At 35.1% G+C, this 16,440-nt stretch overlaps 1 protein-coding gene across 1 annotated transcript in view; it reads left to right on the forward strand.

Annotated features, from left to right (window-relative positions):
- Positions 1-3,806, forward strand: part of EMC2 (ER membrane protein complex subunit 2) — a 69,773-nt gene extending 65,967 nt beyond the window's left edge. Inside the window, exon 11 of the mRNA XM_027849966.1 lies at positions 3,429-3,806. Within this exon, the coding sequence (XP_027705767.1) occupies positions 3,429-3,515 (87 nt within the window). The 3' untranslated portion in view covers positions 3,516-3,806. The remainder of the gene's footprint in view (positions 1-3,428) is intronic.
- The last annotated feature ends 12,634 nt before the right edge of the window (positions 3,807-16,440 follow it).

Below are 16,440 nucleotides of genomic sequence, written 5' to 3' on the forward strand. Positions count from 1 at the left end.
TGCAGAGGTGATTCTGTTACAAACCATTTGGGAGATAGAAAATTAAATCATGGTTTTGGGGAAAATAGTATTCCGGCTTAATCAGTTAAATTGCCATCTAATTTTGGAATAGACAAAATAATTGCTTGTCAAGCAAAATGTAAAGTGAAAGATTTAGAGTTTGAAATTTCCTTTTATTTATTTTGACACAAAGAAGTTTGTTTCTTCTAAATTGTGTTGGATGTCAGTAATGTTGACACTTTCAGTCTTGATTGTATTTTTGTTGAATTACAAAGAAATAGTCACAACTTAATGTAACTAATATTTTGATTCAGGACCTCAAAGTAACATATTACATTTTTTAGCATTAATATAGCCTTACTAATACATAATATTTCATTCTAACTAGCCTTATTAATACATAATATTTCATTTTAACATCAGTTCTTACAAAAGATTTTTGTTTTTGTTGAGTTGTTTGAAATAGATGTTTCTACATAGTATTCTATTTTTGCCCCTTCATCAAACCTTTTCTCAAGGAATTAGACATGAAAGTATCTGATTAGAACATTCTTGTTTACTTGGAGACATAGAATAAAAGGCTTTCTGTTCTTCCTAAATCCCTGTAAGAGTTAATTAGCAGAGTAATGGAAACAATAAGTAGTTTCTTATATACTTTAAAACTTTTTATTTTAACGTTGTTGTGAAAACAAATTTAAATGTAATTATGTGCTTTGTATAATATTTTTTAAGTTATACTTGACACTCAGAGGCCTGTTTTTCATAAGATTTTTTCCATCCTTTGGTGTTATTTCCAAGGCTTCTTCCCATCCTCTTCCCCCCCCCCGGTATCAAATGATATTTAACTATAGAAAGCTAATGGTTTAGGAAGGAGGGAGATCCTAAAGTTAGGTGTAGTTTGAGCGGTCATAGACAGGTTATTAGCTTCTACAGCTGCTGCATCTGAGGCGTTAGCTGTGCTTCATCACTTGATCTTTCTCAACAGGTTATGAGAAGTTTGCTAAATTATGTTAATTACAAGAGAGAAGGAACACATCATAAATCAAGAACTAAGTATTTAAGACAATATTGGTATTTGAAGAAAAAGTATTCACTTGAAAATTTATTTAGTGTGTAGATGGCAACAGTTAGTTATAGAATAGATTGTGTTTCTAATGGCAAATTTCAGTCAGTACTTTCAACAGAAGGGAAAAGTTTAGTGCAGGTATATTAAAACTCAGTTGCTTTTTCCTGAAAGAAAACACCAACCTAACCAATAAATCTGTGCTAAATTTGGCTGATGAGTGATGAGAATTGTCAGTCCAGTTAGAAAACTCATTTTGAAATCAGTGTGGGGTAGTCAGCAACACCCCCCCCCACCCCACATTAGTTATGGGAATTGTATTGAATTTGTGTTTATAAATATGCAAAGATATTATTTGATGGTATATATGTCTTTAATTTCAGTAAATTATAATTAAACAAGCTGGGGATATATCGTTTACATGGTCGTAATACACAAAAGTATGCATTGCCTTGTATATTTTCATTGGAAAACTCCTGACCTACTTTTTTGCAGAAATATAATATTTTATTTTTTATGGTACAACCACCACAAGGCAACAAATATTAAAAAAATCAAAACATTTAAGAGTTAATTACATGTCACTTAATTGTTATGGTAATAATTACTTGAATTTATTAGAGTGCATTACTTTTCCCAAGCATTTTCATAGAGTTAAAAAGAAAACTACTTCAGATTAAATATGATAGGAGGTAATTGCTGTTCCTGCTGAAATAGAAATTCAAATTCATCTTCAAAAATTTTCAGGTCTAAAGTGAATAATTTTTAAAAGCAAATGCAATAGGTTAAGAAGCTAGCCAAAGTTGCAGTGAAATCTTATTTTAACTGATTATTAACCCTTATTAAAATGATCTTTACAATCCTACATATATTTTATATTGGAAGTCAAATGAAAAGCATTTTTATAATCCTGTTACTAAAATAGTTTCTGCTGTTGCCAATCACAATCAGCAGTCATTTATTAAATGCCTACTATGTGCAAGATGCTATGGAAATGCAAAGATAAAAGTGAAATTGTCTGCCCCAAAGGAGCTTGGAATATATTAGGGGTCAAACGTGTACATATAAAGCAATATCCAAAGTGGAAAAAAAAATTTAAAGGGAAATCCCTTATCAGATGGAGAGATCAGGAGGATCTTTATGCTGAAGATGATTTTGAGCAAAACTTGAAGGAAACTAAGCATTCTTAGCAATAGAAGTGAGGAGGAAGTGTATTCTTGGCCAAGGGAATAGCCACTGCAAAGGCACAGAGGTAGGAGATGGCGTGTTATATATGACGATCAGTAAAAAGGCTGGCCAGTATAATTAGAATGACTGACTAGTCTTACTTGAGGTAGCTAGGTGGAACTAGGACTGGAAGTCAGAGAGACCTGAGTTCAAACCTGGCCTTAAACACTTACTAGCTTTGTCAGTCTGGGTAACTGACCCCTCTCTTTGCCTCAGTTTCCTTACCTATAAAATGAGGATAATAATAGCATTTAATTCCAAGGGTTGTTGTGAGGATCAAATGTGTTAATATTTATAAAGCACTTAGCACAGTATCTTGCATATAGTAGGCTCTATATAAATGTTTATTCCCTTTTCCCCTCCTCCTAGAAGGAGAATCATGTGCAGTTAGGCTGAGGAGGTAAGTTGGACCCAAATTTTGAAGATATCAAAAAGAATTTGTATTTGATCCCAGAGGTAATAAGGAGCCACTGGAATTCGAGTTAGGGGAATGACATGGTCAGAGTTGTAGTTTAGGAAAATCACTTTGGCTGCTGAGTGGAAAGATGGAGTGGGGAGAGACCTGAGGCAGAAAGACCAATTAGGAGGCTGTTGCAGTAGTTCAAGTGAGAGATAATGAGGGTGTGAATGAGGATGATGGCTGTGTAAGTGGAAAGAAGGGAATATATGGGAAAGAGGTAGAGAGAGAAACAAAATTTGACAACTGATTGAATATATGGAATAAGAGAAGAATCAAGAATGACAGTGAAGCCTGGGTTGCTGTGTGGATGATGGGAGCCTTACCAGTAATGGAGAAATTTGGAAGAGGAGTGAGTTTTGAGGGGAAAAATGAATAATGTTTTGTACATCTTTAGTTTAAGATGTGTACAGTGTATCTAGTTTGAAATCTTCAATAGACTTACTGATATAGTACTGGAGCTTGGGAGTGGGGGGAAAGCTAGTACAAAACATAATGACCTGTTAGTCATTTTTACAGAGGTGATAATGAATTCAGTGGAACTAATAAAGTATTACCTCTTTCCTTTAAAAAAAAATGATATTTATGTTGTTATTTACAGTCTTTAACAAGATTATATTAGAATACATTGTCTGCATCAGGTAAATATTAAACATGAGTTTAATTGCATTTTCTTTTTAGTTTGCAGGAAGAAGTAAGAAGGAAACCAAATACTCTCTTAAGGCAGTGGAAGATATGTTGGAAACTCTGCAGATCACTCAGTCTTAAGGTTTTAAAAACTCACATTAATTTCACAATTCCACAATCAACTTTATTGGTTTGTGAGTTATATACTGTATGCCCAGTGCTATTTATACCAAGTTCCCATTAATGAGACATTTGTACAAATTTAAAAATGCCTTTTGCTGCTAGGACGATAGAGAAAGCTAACTGAAGTTTCTAAGAAAGAGGAATCCAAGAAGACTCCATTAGTTATGTATCACTTGTCAGATCATCTCTGTATAATAACTGCTTTTAAGCCATATCTGATGTAGAAAATAAACATTTAAATGAAACCAAGATGATTTCAAACTTGTATATAAAAACTGAATTTTTTCTCATATTCATGTTTATCAGGTAAAATTACCTCAAATTAAGGCAAGATATAAATTTAAATAGAGATTAACATTTCTAGTTATGAGCTGGTGATAGCGATTTACCAGTATGATTGTTGAGTACAAATGTATTTCTTAAGTGCCTCTGGTATATAAAGAACTGTGCTAGGACATACCTGAAAAAAGATAGAAAATTTGTGGGATATTGCTTATGTAGAAATAACTATAGTATATAATGAAATCATTAACATGTTGCAGCCAGAATTTGTATTATGGATGTCTTTCTGAAAAATGTCCTGGGATGAAAGCAGTGGCGGGTCATAGAGGAAAGCTACAAAAGCAACCTCTGTGAATGTTATTGTGAATGTTAGCTAGCAGTGAACTGAGGTTAGTGAGGAAATGTGAGGACAACAAAAACATTTTTTGTTGTTCCGTCTTTGAAACCATATTTAGAGAAAAGAGAAAAGTAAAGCTAAGAAAAGACAATGAAGGTAACAGATACTGGTGTGAAGGTAGAACTGTGTGATTCTTATTTTGCCTTTGTCAGAAAAGCCAAGGAGAGTGCTCTCTGAACTGGAAAGTCTGGCATAGAAATGCCTAAGAAGGAGTTAATATCCAACATCCAATAATGAGAGAGCATCAAGCTTTTGTTCCACTCTTGAGGGAAGAGGCAGGTCTTCTTGCTAAATGTTCCACTGGAGGTCTTAAATCCATCTTTAAGAACTTTCCTCCTCAAACATTCCCTCACTTTCATTTTCATTATTACCCTTTCCACTGGCTCTTCCTTGCTACCTATGCTCAGCCTTCTCCCTTCCTTAAAATGTTTCAAAGCTTAAGAAGAATCATCTTCACAGAAAAATCCTGTAGTTCAGTTACTGTTATCTTTATTTTTATAAATGACACATAGAGGTGAAATGTGTTGTCCATGGTAATGTAAATAATAAATGTCAGAGACATTATGGTAGCAAGACCATAAAGTTAAATGAATGACCTATATCCTTCTAAACTAAAACAGGCCATAATGTGAGAATATGATGATAAAACTGGAACTTAATCCTATATTCCATATTAGATTTGTTTAAAAAATGTTGTTTGATACTTTTTGTCTTTACATCATAATATTTCTGAGAAGAAAAATCCTCTACTCACTTTCCTTTCCCCTCCCTCCAACTCTTTTCCTTGTGACCAAGGGTGATCGAAGATAAGGTAATCAAATCTTAGAGATAACATTGTGTTGTAGTAGATCCCTGCCTTTGCTGTAAGAAAGGAGGCATTTTTGTTCCATTACCTATTATCCAGGATCTGCATTAGATTCCCAGTTACTTAAGAGTTCACCTTCCTTATAGTGACCTTATTTATCAATGACATTATTTTAGTTATGGATATTTTCTTTTGGTTCTGCTAATTTCATTCTGCAGCAGTTCATAAAGATCTTCCCATGTTTCTCTGAATTCTTTATGTTAATTTTTTTCTACTATCAGTCAATAAACATTAAGTGCCTACTGTGTGCCAGGTTACTATGCAGATGGTGATACAAAGAAAGACAAAAGATCATTCTTGTCCTCAAAGAGTTCACAGTCTAATTACTGTCCAATAATATTCCATTACTTTAATTATATCATAGCTTTTTATATTATTTCCCAATTGATGGATGCTTTGTTTCCAATTCTTTGCTAGTACACAGTATGTTTAATATATGTTGGACCTTTGTCTTTGACTTCTTTGTGGTATATGCCAATTAGTAGGAGAGCTGGATCATAGGGTATGAAAAGTTCAAATATCTTTGCCTGCATAAATCTACATTTTTATCTAGAAAAACAGTTTTGAGACTTGGAAGGTACTTCATCAGCCATCTAGTCCAATCCCTACAAAAGAGGAATTTCCACATCTGCCAGTAGTATAACCTCTTAGAAGTCCTCCAAGGAAGGAGAACCAAGGAAGAGATATTCAAAAGTAGAATGGATTGTCTCAAAAGGTATCCTGTGGACCAGGTGCCTTGAATTCTTTAAAATCAGCTAGGTGTTCTCTCAGTATCTTTTTACTTATTGAGTAATGTACTAACTCCCTAGTAGTCATTTTTGTTCTGTCATTTCCAGTTCACATAGAGGTGAAGTGTGTTGTCCACCGTAATATAAATAATACCTTTTGAGACAATCCATTCTACTTTTGAACATCGCTTGTCTTTTTGTCCAGATAAACATGCGTAATTCAGCAGTCCTAGGATATGTCATGTACTTAAGCACCTTCGTTATTCTAGTAGCCCTCATCTAGACGTTTTCCAGGTTCTCAAAATCTATCTTAAACTATAATGCCTAGAACTGAACACCTTTATCCATATGAAATCTGACAAAGACAGAGAAAAGTGGGACAATGAATTCTCTGATTTTGGAAGCTGTATTCCTCTTAATACAGTCTGAGATTAAATTATCTTTGGCTGCTACATCATACTGCTGACTCATTAGCTTGGAGTTTGATTAACCCCCAATATCCTTTTCAGAACATTCCTTCCCTTATATCTGTGAAGCTGAATTATCTCTCTCTGTCTCTCTCTCTCTCTCTCCTTTTCTAGGTTTGTTTTTGTCATCTGAAAATTTGATGAGCATACTATCTATGTATCCTTTGTTAGAAATGTTAATACCATAGAACTAAGTATAGATCCCTGGAATTCTCTACTGGAGAACTACTGCCCCAATAACATTGAACCAGTAACAACTATTCTTTCAATCCAAGCCATCTGACAATTTCTGAATACATATGAAAGCTTTATTATCTAATCTACATCTCTCCATCTGTTCCACAAGAATAGTATGAGATGCTTTTCTTTCCTTGCCAAAGTCTAGATAAACTTTATATACAATATTCCCTTAATCTGTAAATTTAATAATCCTCTAAAAAAAAAGGAAATTAAGTTAATCTGACCTAACTTTTCTTGATGAAGCTTTGTTGTCTCTTTGTAATAGCTGCTTTCCTCTGTAGTTTGCTAAGATTCTTTTTATCTTTCTGAGGAATTGAAGTCAAGCTTACTGGTTTATAGTTTGCAGATTCTACTGTCTTCCCTTTTTTTTGAAAATTGGGACATCATTGACCCTTCACTAATCTTGTGGTCCCCTTTCCATTTTTCATGCTCTTTCTCATCACTGAAAGCTCAGCAACCATATCAGTCCATTTTTTTCAGGACCAGAAGATGTATTATCCTGTGGACCAGGTGCCTTGAATTCTTTAAAATCAGCGAGGTGTTCTCTCAGTATCTTTTTACTTATTGAGTAAGGTACTAACTCCCTAGTAATCATTTTTGTTCTGTCATTTCCAGTGTGAAAGTCATTGTCTTTTGTGGAGAAAACAAAATCAGAATTGAGCAGTTCTACCTTCTCTCTGGTTTCAGTTATAGACCCATTCACTCCCAAGCAAAGGTCCTAACCCTACCTTGATCTTTTCTCCCCACAGACACACACACACACACACACACACACACACACACACACACACACACACACACGCCTCTTTTCCAGTTCTATGCTAGTCTTTGATACCTATAAAATTCCTGTGTGTAAGTAATTAGCCAACATTTATCTTTGCCTTGAAATGCATGGACTTAAGCATCCTGGGAATCATTTGTGCCTCTTGGCATAGTAAATAGAGCCATTACCTCCATTTCCATTCCTCTCACTCTCTTCTTAACTCTTTCCATTTTGCCTTCCAACATCATCATTCAGCTGAAACTACTCTGGACAGAGTTAACTAATAATCTTTTAATTGCCAAATCAAAGGACCATTTCTCCAAATTCATTCTTCTTGACATGTCTGCTACCTTTGAAGCTATGACTAACTTTCATCTCCTTTATACTTTCTTTTTAGTTTTTTCTGTGACATTACTGTCTCCTGGTTCCCCTATGTATCTGACTACTCCTATCTACTTAACTGAATCTTCATTGAGGTCATGCCTGATAATTGATTGTTCAAACGGCTCTGTTCTAAGCCCTCTTTTCTCCTTCTGTAGTATTTTGCTTGATGATCTCATCAGCTCCAATGAGTTTAATTGCTGATGATTCTCAGATCTATTCATCCAATTCTAACCTCTCTCCTGATTTCTAGTCTTGTATATTCAGCTATGAGACATCTTGAACTGGATGTGCCATAGCATCTTAAACTCAACATAACTAAAAATAAACTCATATTTTTCCACAAACTCTTCTTTTTTCTTTATTTCCTTTTTACTTTTAAGTCCACCACCAAGTCCCAGTGACCTAGACTACCAACCTAGGTGTCATCCTGGACTCCTCACTTGCTTACTCCCTATAGTCAAGCAATTGTCAAGTTCTATTGATTCTATCTTCTACCTTTGATTCTACTTTATACCTGTATAATATCTGTATATATTTTTTATCTTCTGTGGCATTGCCACTAGGTTTTCCTTGTCTCATTCCTAGACTTGCAATAGCCTTCTGGTTGGTTTCCCTGCCTCAAGTCTTTCCTCACCCTGGTCCATCCTCCATTCAGCTGTCAAGTTGATATTCCTGAAGTGTAGGCCTAGCCATGTCACCTCCCTTATTCAATAAATTCAAATGGTTCTCTGTTACCTTTTGAAGCCCTTCATAATCTGGACACTTCCTATTTTTCCATTCATCCTAAATCTTAATTTCCTACATGTACCCTAATCCAGTGACACTCCCCTACTTTCTGTCCTTTCACAAGACATTTCATCTCTCAACTGCATTTATCCTGGCAGTTCCCCAAAGCTGAAATTTTTTCTCTCATTTGCCTTCCTTGGCTTCCTTCAGTTCTCAGCTAAAATCCTACCTTTTGCAAGAAGCCTTTTCTGTTCTCCTTAATGCTCGTGCCTTCCCTCTAAGATCATCTCTTAATTTATCCAGTGTACATTTTATTTGTACATAGTTTGCTTATTGTTTACCCATTAGAATCTTTTTGCTTTTCTTTGTATCTTCAGGGCTTAGCATAATGCCTGGCATATAGCAGAAATTTAATAAGTCCTTTTTGACTTTAATTCCTACCTCTAATACATACTGGCTTTGTGAACCGAGGCAAGTCACTACCTCTGAGTGTTCTGGGCAATTCAGATCATTTCTAAAAAGGTGCTGACACAAACTCGTAAATGGCGTTTCCTGTACCAGTGAAATCATAGGTCTAGTTCATGTTCCTGTTGTTTTTCATTACTCCCCTTCTCCCCAACCCCCCACAAACACATGGTCATTAGTTATCCCTCTGTACTCCAACTGTAGCCACAGTACATCTCATGCCCCTATCTCTTCACTTAAACTATTGTAAATATTCTTTTAATTTGTCTGACATAGACACATGCTATCAGTACTCCTGAGTGTAGCCTGAACCAGATTAAAATGTAATTGGGAAATATTTAACAAAAAAAATAATAGATAATGTTAATATATGATTTTCTAAGTCAATAGGCAGCCTGTATGGATCCTTATGTATGGTTCAGTGGTCCTCTTTGTGTTTACCACTGCTCTACAATAATGCCTCAGTGATCTTTCTAATTCCCCACTATCCTTGCAGTGCTCTTATATGCCAGCAACCATTGCTTACCTTCATAAAGGGTAAATTTCTGACTGGACATTAGGAGACTTAGATCTGATTTCACCTTAGCGAGGCAGTATAGTGTAGTGGGACCTTAGGCAAAACACTTCATGTTTTTGAACCTCAGAACCATCTAAGATCCTTCCAAGTCTAAAAAATCCTAAATCCTTCTTGCCTTCATTGAAAGTGGATTATCCTACCCTATTTCCATTTGATCCCTTCTTGCCTTTATGCCTTTGTTCGTACTTATTTGTATGTCTTTGATGTTCCTTCCTCCAAAATCCATTTTAGATGCATTTCACTTATCCACCAAGTAAAACTGTTTTCTCCATCCTTCAATTCCATATACTACCTTGATATCTTCTTTGTACTTCTCACTTTCCCTTGTATCATAGTTACTTGCCCCGCCCCCCGCACACCCTATCCATTGTATTAGATGCTCCTTGACAGCTAATATTTATAAGCACTTGAAGGTTTGCAGAACTTTACATGTTACTTAATTTCATTTTCACAACATTGTGAGGTAGGTGATGAAACTGAAGCTGAGTGAGATTAAGTAACTTGTCTGAGGTCAAATAATAAGTTTCTGAGATACTTTTTTATTCAGATCTTGCTGATTCCAGCAAGTCCAGCACTCAATACACTACATCAGAGGTTTCAAACATTATTGTGAAGTATTTAACAAAATAAAAATACAATAGAACATAAGATACTATTAATATGTTGTTTTCTAGGTCAATTTGTTGGGATCCTTATGTATGGTTTAATGGCCCCATTTCTATTTAGTTTGACACTACTTCTGACTATATCACTGAACTGCCTCTTGAGAGTTGTGTCCTCAGTACCTTGGACAGCACTATGAAACAGCAAACACATAATGAATATTTGTTGAATTGCATTGATTTCAGCCTCCTCAGCCCCTTTCCCTAACACTAAGGCTAGTTATATTTGTATAAGTGCACTAGGATGTATTTCCAGTAGAAATGTAGGCTTTCATTTTTCTTTTTATCCCCAGAGCCTAGCAAGGAACCTTGCATAGACACTCTCAATAAATGCTTGTTGAATTTGATTTGTTCTTGGGACTTTTCAGGATTTTCTTGTGACAGAATGAATGAAATTTGGCATTTATTTTATTTTCTTCTGTTATATTTCACACTAAAGGGAATCTTGATGAAATTTGAGAAATAAGTTGCAATATGAACATTGACAAGATATCCCAAGTCCATTGAATTTCATTTCTCATTGCTCTTATGAGCTAGCCTCAATATAATATTAAAGTGTATGCTTTTCTATTTTTTATTGTAGTTTCATAATTTTTCTAATTTTAAAAACCAAGTATAACATTTTACATAAAGAAAAATAATTATATTTACTAGTTTGTAACTTTGATGGAGTTTATTTTTTTTTGAGAGGAGAAAAGAATGAATGGGAATGTTAGTACTTTTCTTGATGGGGGAAAAACCGAGCATTTTAGTACAGCATAGTGCTATAGCAGATAGGATGTTGGTATTTCAACACAGAAATGAAGAGCATTAGGGCTTCTATATCCATTACTCTAACAATACATAGAGACAGAGCCCTAGAGGAGTTGGATACACAAATACATTTCATTCAATAAGAAAATAAGTGGGAAGCAGAGGAAGGGGGAAGGGGAAATTAGAGAGTGAGTAGATTAAGGGAGGGATTAGTCCTGAGCAAAACAAACTCTAAGGATGTACAAAAATATTTATCTCTTTTTGAGGTGACCAAGCAAGAGAATCTGAAAGGATGTCCTCAAATTGAGGAGTAGATGAACAATTTATTCCATATGTATGCTAGTATACTTTTGTGCTATAAAAAATGATGAAAGAAAGTTTTAGAGAAGTCCAGAAAGACATATAAATGCAGTGTGACATGGATAGAATTAGGGCTACAATTTGTACAATAACAACAACATGGTAAAGGCAACCAACTTTGAAAGAATTTAAGAACTCTTAGTGTGTTGACCAACCAGCATTCTAAAGACTAATGATGAAACATGTTACTCGCTTCCTAATAGAAAGGTTTTTTTTTTAAATGGCCAGCGTAGAAATTCGATTGTTTATATATGTTTGTAACAGGTTTTGTTTTTCTTTAGTTCTTAATTGGGGGTGGGGGGAGCTATGATGGGAGGGTGAGAAGATAGATTTTTGTTGATTGAAAAAAATATTATTTAAAAAAACAGTGGTATAGTACATCTCTCAACTCTTAAGTTGTCTGCAGATGAAAATCATCTTTGAGAGCCTACTTGTTTCATTCTCAGGTTTTTGTTAAAATGATTGAAACAAGTATAGACCATGTGGATATTTTATAGATCTGAGAAAACACCCTTGTGGACTGAAAGTCCTCCATGTTTTCTCAGTCATTGGTTAAGTACCAACAGATCCACTTTTAAGAATAAGATTGAAGAGTTTATGGATCAGTATTTCAGTATTTACAAAAGAATTACCAACATGCCTAAAGGAGTGTGAGTTCACCTATAGCTAGCTATATTGGGTAATGTCAAACTAAGTTGTTACTTATAGTAATTCCAACTCCTTGGCAGTGATACTGGGAGACTGTGTACCCACATCACACGTGTCATATGTTATCATGAAATCCAAAAAAAAACGAAGTTTACTGGAGTGTTCTTTGGTGGTTCATGAGTGTTCTTTGGTGGTTCAATACAGTAGATAAAGAACTGACCTATATTCAAATCCTGCTTCTGACTTGCCATATTGACTTTGTGACAAGTCACTTGCCACCTTGTGGGTAAGTCACTTAACTTCTCAGTGCCCAATTCAACTCTCTGGTGCAGAAGAGTTGGTGTCCTTTGACAGAGAACATTCCTTACTATGATCTCCTTTGTATCTCTTAATTGCAGTTCCAGTCCCTTACCTCTCCACTTCTTTCCCCAAATATTCTTTGGTAAACTAGCAAACAGCATGGCATCAGTTTCAGATCAGGTACAGAGTATCCAAAGCAGTCATATCAAGTATTTTCACCGTCTTGAAGAGATAGACTTGTCAAAGCTGACATAGCTAGTTTGGGAGCAATTTTGTCCACATAATCTTGATGTTACAGTGGCCAGAGAGGATCTGAAACAATATAGTCCCATAGTATTTTACTCTATTAGTATAGTAACTATACTGATTGAAACCAAACTTCTAGTCTGGGTATAAATAGGTAACAGAAGAATACTCAAAACTATATATTAGCCACATCATTAGATGATTTTGAGAAATCCTTGCTAAAGGAGGGCCGTGCAAAATCACCCGCCTCACTTCTCTTCCAGAGCCGTCTGGGTCCAGTGGCCAGATAACAGAATGACTGGAGATGGCCCAGGATGCAATGGGAGATCTTGGCCCTTTTAAGCTGAAGTCTTTTAAGGTTTTCACTTTGAGTGAGGTGACACCCATTCAATGAATAGGCCTCTTTAAGAAGTGAGCCAAGAGATGGCCCCTTTAAAAATAAATAAATGATAAATAAGCAAATAAATGAATGAATGAATGAACAGACTGGAAGAGGAAGACTCTCAGGGTGCTGGCCAAAAGAGAAACAGTTACTATTTACATTTACTCTGAGCCAGAAGGGCCCAAAAATTAACCATTAACTGGTGCTTGGGCAGAGACCTATTGTCCAATCCATGAGACCCAGAGTGAATTGGGTTTAAGGCTTGGTCTTTGAGAAAGAAATCTAGTCAGTAAACCCTAAGTTAACTGATAGCTTTTGGCCATCAAAATTTACCTTCCTTTGGGCAGAACATCTTCAGGTAAGGGAAGAGGATAGGAGAGGACAAGCTGAGTTGCCCAAGTAGAACTGTCCAGCTGTTCCCCATTCAGGCATCTCAGACTACTCACAGTTTGTGGTTTGTCCTTCATTCTTGAAGAGGACCATGACATCAGGGAGATGATGACTTATTACATGGACTATTTGATTTCTCTTCCAGTTCAATTTGTAATTGTTTAAAAATCTGTACTTATTTTTTACAAGTACTTTCTAGAGCACTTACTAGTAAGGACATTGACAAAATAATAAAAAATCTAACTTTAAAAAATTTTCTCTTTAAAATATCTATAGCCTTATAGAAGTACGCCACCTAGAGTTTTAAAAGTTAGAAACTGAACCAACTGCTAGATCCTTTGATTCTTAAAGTGTGGTTTTTAAACCAGCAGGCATGCCTTGGTGCAAATAACTTAAATGACTTAAATTATAATTATTTTACTAAGATGTTTTACATGCATGAAATATATTTTTTGATTTAGGAACATGTTTTACAAAGTCATCATATTTAAGAGACAATATTTAAGTTTCATAGTCCAAGATCAGTAAACATCTATTATGTGTAGTTATGACAGGCAAGAATTATATTTAGAAACAATTGGTAGTTCAATTTAATAACATTAATATACAATATTATTCAGTGGTAAAATGTATTGATCTATATCCCAAGCATTTAAAATGTTACTCTATACATATATATGTGTATACCCACAAAATATTGGGCAAAATGCAGTGACTTGCATTTGTCAGTTTAACTTTTTATGTAACTTTTAAGAATTTTATTGTTTAATTTTGCCATGCAGAAACTGTAAGATAGTGTAGGAGACATTGGACTTTTTGTTCAATTATAGCCTCTCAGTGAAAATGCCCTTTAATAGAGCCAAGTAGTCCTTGGAGACAAGATGTGAAGTAAGCTTTATCTTGGAAAAACTACTCCAAGAAAAAACTGTTTTTGGAATCTATCAAAAGACTCAAGTGTCTTCATTGAATCAAGACATCATCTAAGGATATTGTATGTCAGGCCTGCAATGTCTCTTCTGATGGGACAAGTTAAAAGGTATTTGAGTTTCATAGGAATTATGATTGGAAAGAGTTTACAAAAATCCACGCAAAACTTTTAGGAGAATGTTACTAATGCTCCTATTTTGAAATTTTGATGAGGTGGTTTATTCAAAAGCAAAAGCCATTTGTAAGGGTCACTAGGAACAGACTGGTTGGTGTTTTTTTTTTTTTTTTTTTTAAACCACATGATGATTATGTCTCTATTGAAATACCATGTCTTAGATTTTAGCTTCAGAAATGAGATCAGCTATGGACAAATGGTGCTGCTGCTGTTGATGCATATGTGACCAAGTGGTACCTCCAAAAGGATTTGATGATTCAGCTTATCTACCTACTACTTTGTGTTGTTCTCTTGTTCATTCCCTTATGTGTCTCTTTCCCCTCCTACCTTTAGAATTCATGCTTCATGAGGTGTAAAGACTATCCCCACATCACTTTAAAAAAAAAAGTAAAATTCATCACCATCAACAAAAGCAAATAATCAAATACATATACAAATAGAAAATTAAATGATAATAAAACTGTAAGCATTCATTTTAAACAAAGTAGAACCAAACAAATGAACAGATACTCAAAAAATGTCCCTTCCTTGTGTTCAAAATCCCATTACTTTTGACTTTTTTCCTCTTTTACAGTTTTAGTTAATGTATATGTTGTTCTGTACCTGATGACCATACTTTACATCATTTTATATTCCTTTCCATGTTTCTTGATATTTCTTGTGTTTATTATTTTTACAATGTAATGAAGATTCAGTACATTAACCAGAGGCATTATGTTATAGGGAAGAAAGGACTGACTTTTGCATCAGGAAGATCTGGTTTCAGGTGCCATCTCTGATATTGTCTGTGTTAACTCTGGACAAATTGCTAAACCTCTCAGTGATCTAGGCATGTAAGTTAATTTATGGAGCAATTGCTAATCTGCATTGAACATTGTGTGCACATATATCCTTTTTTCTTTTCTTTTCATAGTACCTAGGATTTAAAATTTAATAACATAATGCTGATTCAAAGCATTTTTGTTAGTCTTTGAGAGTCTAGACCTGATTTCAATGTGATGAATTTATGTGTTTATTTCTTTGCAAATTTAGTTTCAGAGAATTGCCTGGGAAATGCATAGTTAGGTGACTTGTCTAGGGTCTCATTGCCAGTTAGTAACAGTTGAACCTAGATGTAACTGACTACAAGTCTGGACCAGTAGGCATTCTGCCAGGCTCCTTCCCTAAATAAATCATCAGTTTTGTGACATGTGGTGCCATAATATAGCTTTCAAAAAAGTTTTCACCAGTCTTTAGTCCTAATAATGTAACATACTGCCTGTTGTCCCAGAGCCTCATCAGAGTTGAATTGTATCAATTTTTTGTGCCTTTTGGAGATCTAATTGAATTTAAACTCATGCCTATTTTTCATTGTACCCAGCACACAATGGATTCACAATAAGCATGTAATGAATATTTGTGAACATCACTTTTTTTGCTACCCTAAACTACAGGAGTGTGTGGAGAGAGTATGGTATAGTGAGAAAAGCCCTGGATTTTGAGTTAAAGGATCTGGGTTCAAATTCTACCCCTCTCACTATTTATGTGACCTTGGGCAAGTCATTTGACCTCTTTGGGCCTCAGTATCCTTATCTGTAAAATGAGAAGTTTGAACTAGATACTCTGAGGTTAGTTCAAGATCAGAATCCCATGACTGGTTAACTTGGAAAAACCCAAGAGCACTAGAGTACTGACCTTTGCAACCAGTTCTTTTTGTCTTTATACTGGGTGCCTGTAATTTTCAACAGTAGAAGGTGAGAAGTATTTGAAGGGTGGGGTGTTTTTTTGTTGTTGTTGTTGTTGTTTTCAATAGAGTATGTATATTTCATGAAAAACAAGAGAATCTCATTGATAGCAGTTGTGTTGCAGAAATAGGGAATGGTAGATCCGTAAAATGTCTTGTTCCACTGAGAATAACAACTAGACAGAAATGACCCAGTGGGTTACAGATGCAAGATGTCAGTGGTAAAACAAACAAATAAACAAAAACTTGTTTTTCAGATATGAAACATGCATGAATTTTGTTTAGAATATGGCCTCAAGTGTTTAAGTACGCTGCCCAGAATATCTTCCAGTTGCTATGGGGAGTTCTATTACTCGTCAATGTAGGGTTTCCTACTTGGCAACATAATATATTTGTGATGGCATCTGTGTTTGCTGGTCGCTG

The sequence above is a fragment of the Vombatus ursinus genome, unplaced genomic scaffold (assembly GCF_900497805.2).
Source record: "Vombatus ursinus unplaced genomic scaffold, bare-nosed wombat genome assembly UNPS02008961.1, whole genome shotgun sequence".
NCBI lineage: Eukaryota > Metazoa > Chordata > Mammalia > Diprotodontia > Vombatidae > Vombatus > Vombatus ursinus.